The 6,632-nt window shown below is 46.8% G+C and overlaps 2 protein-coding genes across 2 annotated transcripts in view; one reads left to right on the forward strand and one right to left on the reverse strand.

Annotated features, from left to right (window-relative positions):
• The window catches only part of RBM39 (RNA binding motif protein 39), a 27,213-nt gene extending 25,055 nt beyond the window's left edge, over positions 1-2,158 (forward strand). The window contains exons 15-16 of the mRNA XM_026867213.1: positions 973-1,051; positions 1,148-2,158. Coding sequence (XP_026723014.1) covers positions 973-1,051; positions 1,148-1,248 — 180 coding nt within the window. The 3' untranslated portion in view covers positions 1,249-2,158. The remainder of the gene's footprint in view (positions 1-972; positions 1,052-1,147) is intronic.
• Positions 2,159-4,125: 1,967 nt separating this feature from the next.
• On the reverse strand, positions 4,126-6,121 carry ROMO1 (reactive oxygen species modulator 1). The gene is made up of 2 exons (XM_026867226.1): positions 5,957-6,121; positions 4,126-4,316 (listed from the first exon to the last, which is right to left on the reverse strand). Exons 1-2 carry the CDS (start codon positions 6,085-6,087, stop codon positions 4,208-4,210), a joined length of 240 nt encoding a protein of 79 aa, XP_026723027.1. The 5' UTR covers positions 6,088-6,121; the 3' UTR covers positions 4,126-4,207.
• Positions 6,122-6,632: the final 511 nt, after the last annotated feature.

Consider the following 6,632-nt stretch of genomic DNA (forward strand, 5'->3'; position numbering starts at 1 on the left):
CCCCCCCCCCCAAATGAGTTAGATCACAGGGAGAAGAGTTAGTACAGTAGTATAGCCAGGCAAAGACTGCTAAAGGGAAGGCTGAGTTCTGTTTCTTAATATATTCTTTTCCTGTAAAACCTGTTTCAGCTGGAATCTGATCTGGTTCAAAAATTACTGCTAGCAGTCTATTTTTAAGCAGGCAGCCAGAAAAATGCATTGCACCTTACTGTGGATGTCTGTATGTCTTTGAGCTGTTGAATGTGAATACTGCAGTACTCTGGATTAGGCTGGTTTAGTGCTTAATCTGCAGATAGAAAACTTAAGCTATCTCTGGCAAAGTTAAAAGATCAGTCTGTCATTCTCATTAGACACCATCGTAGGCTCTTCTTGCCCTGCTGTGATGGGTTTTTCCTTTAGTCTCAGTCTTTGTTCAGGTAAAGACAGACAGATGCTGAGGTTCATGTAGGAGAATTTTTACAGTACCAGTTTTCATTGAAGTGCTGGACATCCTTCCTGCTCTGAGGAATGGGGAGTGCTTGATTCCTTGAAAATCAGACTGAACTTGCCTATCTAGTTAAGTATTTCTGGTTAAAGTTGGTGATTTACAGAACTTTATGGCTAGCCAAACTCTTTGTGCTTTTCTGTTTTTTCATGAGATTTGTAATCAGAAGCTGTTACATCCTCTTTCTGAAGGGTCGTCATGAGCAATTGAGCAATCCATTACTAGTTGATTTCAGATCAATCTCACATTTGGTGTGTTTTGCAAATCCTATTTATAAACGTTTCATGAGAGTTATGGTGATGGATGTCAGTAGAAAGCTGTCCACTACTCTGTTTTGTCATGCTTGGTCTGTGTTACTGTTTGATACCAGCAGACACCAGTGAGGCAGGTGTGCCTCTGTCACAGCCACACTGAGGAAATGTCTTGAAAATAGATGATGTGGGACTTTTTCCAAGCTTCTAATGGACTGTAACACTTCTGTATTACAGGGCAATGTGTATGTCAAATGTCCTTCAATTGCTGCTGCCATTGCAGCTGTAAATGCGTTGCATGGGAGGTGGTTTGCAGGTGAGTGGATTTCATGTAGAGACCTACATTTAGTCATTAATTACAGAAATGACCAAATACTGTTTTTTAAAAAAAATTTTTAAATCTTCTGATTAGGTAAAATGATTACAGCAGCGTATGTACCTCTTCCAACGTACCATAGCCTTTTTCCAGATTCTATGACTGCAACCCAACTACTGGTTCCTGTTCGACGATGAAGACAGATTTAGTCAGTTTTGTACATAGTTATTTTTTGGAGGAAGATTGAGTTATCTTTTATTTAGATAAAACTAAAGGAAAGGATTTAATGTCATTTTGTGTACACTTCCTGCTACCTTTAAAAATAAAATGAAGTAAGCAGAAATGCAGTGTGTTCATTCTCCCTAACTAGCATTTCCACTGTATACAAAGCTGTTGACTTCTTGTTCTGCCTTGTAATTCTTGTACATTTACTAAGGTGATCTGTAGGAACTGAGGAGTAGCTCATAGAAAACAAGTTCTCTGTAAAAGGCAGATGGGACATAATGACATTTTTAATGTTTCACAAGCCTTTCTTTTAATGCAGCAATTACATTTTACATTTCACTAAATGTAGGTGATCTGCTAAAGGTTAATATCGGAAATAGACTTTATGAAGGGACATATTTAGTGTTTTGTATAAATGGGAAATTCAAAAGGCTACTGAAAGCTGATTCTGGACAGCCACTCAGCTTGCTTTGTGCTGAATAATTGCTAAGAATAGAAGGATTGAAGGGTTTTATTTCTTGATGGTAACTTTTGATTAATGTATCTGTAAAAGTTTCTTTGTAAATACTGTGTGAGGTGTGTCTAAGTTTCCAAACAAAACGATCTCTGCATTTCCACATAAGTTTCTATGTATGCAGCGTGGCACAGTTGAAGGATTTCAGCCAAGTCTGGAAGTTGGTAGGAAATACAGAAACGTGTTTTGTTCTGGTTGCATATAATCTTTGCTCTTTTTAAGCTCTGTGAGCTCTGAAATATATTTTTGGGTTACTTCAGTGTGTTTGACAAGACAGCTTGATATTTCTATCAAACAAAGACTTTCATATTGCAACAATCTTTGTAAGAACCACTCAAATAAAATTCTCTTAAAAAGGCCTTCATGAAGCTTCATTTCTCTGCTTGATTTGAGTTAAGCAGTGTATGCTGAAGACTGGAGGTGAGGGGATAGCTGCTTCAAAGTGATAGATGTTTGGGATACTGCTCCTCTTGCAGAAAATGCAGGAACTGGTGCCTGCTGTTTTTACCCTCTGCACTGCACCTGTGGTGGTGAAGAGCCTGTGGGTTTTCTCCCTGGCCAGGCAGTGGATGGCTCTTGCCCTGTCTTGGGCCTGCTGAAGATTCACTCCAGAGAGAACTCCCCCCTGCCCATACCCACCCCCATCTTTCACAAATGGTTGTGCATTGTGGGGATGTAGGAGTGATGGATGTTGCCTTGTAGGTTTCTGTAGGGAAGCCTGCCCCAGCTGACTGCCCTTTCTGGGTACTCCTTTCCTACTGCCTGTCCTTTTGCAGCCACTGGCTAATAAAACCTGTGCTGACAGAGGTGCAGAGGGTGTGTGCCAGCCAGGTGCTGGAGCTGGGTGGGCAGGGATGGTGCCAGGGCCCACCCTGCAGTGCTGCTGCTCAGGGAGGGGCAGGACTGACTGCTGGCAGTCCAGGGGGAGCTGGGAGGAGAGGGGCTGGGCAGCTGTGGGGAGGAGCCAGGAATGTTCTGGAGGTGGGTGTCTATGTGACATGGCTGAAGAAAGCCAAGTGTGTCTTTAGTTTCTGGTTTTAATCCACTGGTGCCAGCCAGTAAAACCGAGCTGTTACAGAGCAGTTTCTCTGAGGTTGGTTGGCAGTTTCTCCAAGGTTACCAAGCTCTATGACAGCAGCTGGCTTTTACTGGCATTTTGTGTTTTCTTTAAAAATGGGGAACAGCAGTTTTACTAGGTAAAGGTTGTACAGGTGCTAGCTCCGGTTTTGCTGCTGCTGACCTGTCCTGCCTTTAAACAGAAATGGAGAAGCAAAGGTAAGCCTTGTATCAAAAGGCAAATAATAGGAGCTTGCAACACTAAGCATTTCATAGTTCAGCTGTAGGCAGGGCTGTGGGCTGGTGAATGTCAGAGTAAATCCCCTGTTCTCTCAGGGAAGCATTCAGTTCCTTGTAGCCACACTTAGAAGTTTCTGGTAGCACAGATCCTCAGGTGAAGCCCCTTCCCCTGCCAGGGGGATGGAAAAAGCTGCTGCCTGTTCCTGTTGCAGCCCCAAGCCTTGCTGCCGCCCTTCCTGGCACAGTGCTGTGCCCCTGCCCTGAGGGTGTCAGACTGCAGCCTTGGGAGCAGGGACAGGCCTGGTCCAGCTGGGCTACTCTGTGCTGTAACCTGCAGCACAGCTGGTCCCAAGGGCAGAGCCTTAAGAAAAGCATTGCTCAAGGCTTGACAAGGACATTAAACTTCTCCTATCTGGTGTCAGAGTTATCCTTGTGACTCACCACAAAATACCTTTAGCTGTCATAGGTCAGGAGCAGTTCTCCTTCTTCCAGTAACTGAATGATTCCCAGCTCTAGCAGCATGCCCATAGCTGTTCTGTGCTGTTCCCTGACTGCTCCCTGCACCCTTGTGCTGCCAGGCTGTCAGGAAGTGCCTCAGCTGTTCTAGTTTGCCCTCAGTTGCCGAAGGACTCACCCAGGTTCTGCTGTCCTCAACTCTATGAGGGTGTTTCCCCGTATCTCAAGTTTCAGTGGAACTGGGGCCAGCTTTGACCCACCTATTTTTGCAAGAGGAGAGAGATTTGATAGGTGATCTGAACTGGCCACAGAGTTAACTCTCCTGGACTGGGGAATGCACAAATGCAACAGAACAGCTCCACATCAACACATGACAATGTGAGCTGCCCAAGTACCACAGGGACAAATGTGTGCACTGTACTTACACCTGTCAAATAGGAACTTTAATGTAGAACAAAGGATTATTAATTCTCCTCATCATGGGAGTAAGAGATGGGAGAAAAGTAGAAATTTGGTAAAAAGCACGTTTACAATCAGCAGAGCTAGGAGGAAGGTGCTTCATCCCTTCATGAAGAGCTCTCACTTCCACGTATCTACAGATTTTATTAAGGAACAGAGGGGGAATGGCTAGAGGGGACGCTCTGGGATAAAACCCAAACTCCAGGTTAGCAGCGGATTCCCATACCAATAGCCATGAATGTCCCAAACGTCCCACCACTCTGCATCATCGTTTTGCCAACTCCACCCATCAGCTCTCGTCCTCTCATGCCAATCCTGAGGTAAAGAAAAACAGGAATTAGACAAAAGCTGAAGCCTGACAGGTCACAAACATACAGCAGAAAACATCTAACAGAACTAGCTAATGGTTGCCTGAGCACCCAAATCACCTCCTCTTCAGTCTAAATTTAAAATTGTACCTCCTGCCTCCACAAGGAGACTGGCTGTGGTGCCCCAAGCCTGAAATACTGAAGAAGAAAAAAAAAAAGAGAGCAAGCTGTTCTTTCTGGGGCATTTGAATGACCCTTGCCACTGTCCCACGTGTATTTTTTTCCTGCAGTGGTATCAGCTGATGCTGTACCCTCCTGCCACGTCACCAGCAGGAACAGTTTCACCTGCTAGTACCCCAAATATCCCTAATTTGGCAAAAGAAAAATTACACTGTCCCAGTATTTGACTTGCCAGAGAATAAAAAGACTCTGAGCTGTTGTATTAGCATCCTGTCTGGCTGCAGTGGCAGTATTTTTAACACCACCAACTTAAAAACTATGTTGTAAACTCACTTCCTATTTACTACTGACACTGTATTTTTAATATGAGAGAAACTTGGAAGGCCTATAAGTGTTCAGAGGCGTTTCTGTTCTTCAGTCCCCCTTTACTTGAGGTTAGACTGAAACAAAAGAATTGTTCCTTCTCAGGAAGCTCTTGTAATAGTTGGCTTTTATGCACTGTAGTGACTGTAAGGTCTAAGGAATCTAATGCACTTGATTTTTAAAGCATGGAGGTTTTCTCTCAAAAATGGTACAGCAGAAGGAATGTAGCTGTGTCATTCAAGTACAACAGAACCACTGTCACTGCTTCTTCTAAATACCCAGATCTCTATTCTCTGGTAGCATTGCACCACTTAGAAAGACTCTCCATGATCTGAGAGAGATCAGAAACTTTTTAAACTCTTACCAGGTTGGACTTTGTGCCTTTTCCTCCCTTTATGCTCACTACCAAAGCATCACCTTTCTTTAATCACAGATTAAAAAACCCCAAGCAGAAAGTTTGTTTAATTCTTTTCATGGGTATGTGCCAAAACCAGTCAGTGAGCAGTGCAAGAGCTAACTTGGAGCAGCGGGCATGGTTTGTTTCCATGCTGGGGAGGGCTGGTGGAATACCGTCCCTCTCTGATTCACAGTGAGACACTGCCAGAGCCAGCCACAGCTCTGCCTACACTCCTGCAGTTAAGACTTGGGGTCAGTACGGTAATTGCCTCCATGCATGGGTATGGGACAACCAAAGCACCCATGATGCAGATACCCAAGAGCTTGCAGAGTAGCTCAGGAAGCTTTACAGTGAGGAGAGGTCTGCATGTGTATCTGCACAGACAGTTCATCCAGCTCCTGGAGCTGATCTTTCACAGCCTCAACTTCCCAATGCTACCTCCCTCATGAGTGGTGGGACAAGGTCTGTGAAGCTGCGACCTCCTCATATGCAGCTGACCCAGCGGCGCTGCCGCCAGACCTTCCCATCTGAGGCTGGGCTGACAGCAGGCTCTCAACCTGAGGCTAATTCAGGGCCATGAGCAGTTTCACCTATGTGATGACGCAGGACCAGACCCACACCTCCCTTCCCAATCCCAGAGTGGGAGCATTTCTCTCTGGCTATCACTCTGTCACGACCTGTCCGTAGAAGCCGTGTCCTCCGCATACCTGAGGCAGGAAAACGTGCCGAACAGCGCTCCTGCTGCCATGCCCACTGCAAAGCCCATCATGAAACCCATCTTTACTCTGTCAAAGCAGCTGGGCTGCGACTGCCCATATGGGCCCACGGTCACAGGCATCTGGAAAAGAAAGCACAAGCCCCCACATAGATTTACTGCTTTGTCCATCACATTTCTACAACCAAACTGTGACAAAGAGCAGGCCCGAAGGTTTCAAAGCCTCTCCCAAGCGTAGTGCTGGAGGCTTTGCAGGCTTTCAGACTTGTTTCCTCGTCTGTCAAGCAGCAAATGACAGGGAGGGAATGCCAGTGCCTTGACGATGGCCCCGTTTCGCCCCCAGCAGGCCCCGGTGAGCGCCGCTGTCTCCGAGAGCTGTTTCCAGACCTCACTGTGTTGCACGACGCCATATGGCAAAGCCTCCACTGCCGTGCCCGTCCCCCCGAGCCGCCACCGGCCTCGGAAGCAGAGGAGCTTAGCGGCGGACGTGCCCTCCAGGAGACCGAGGCGGGGGCTCAGGCCGCGGACCGGCCCAGCGGCTCCCCCGGGAGGGGCGGCCTCCGCCTGGCGCACCAGGGCCCGCAGCGCCCGCTTCACCTGGCAGGTGCTTCGGCCGCAACCCACCCCTACCCTGGGAGACCTGGGGGTCGGCCGCGGGACCCCCGGGC

Source organism: Athene cunicularia, unplaced genomic scaffold (genome assembly GCF_003259725.1).
Source record: "Athene cunicularia isolate RWA unplaced genomic scaffold, athCun1 SCF_2, whole genome shotgun sequence".
Taxonomy (NCBI): Eukaryota; Metazoa; Chordata; class Aves; order Strigiformes; family Strigidae; genus Athene; species Athene cunicularia.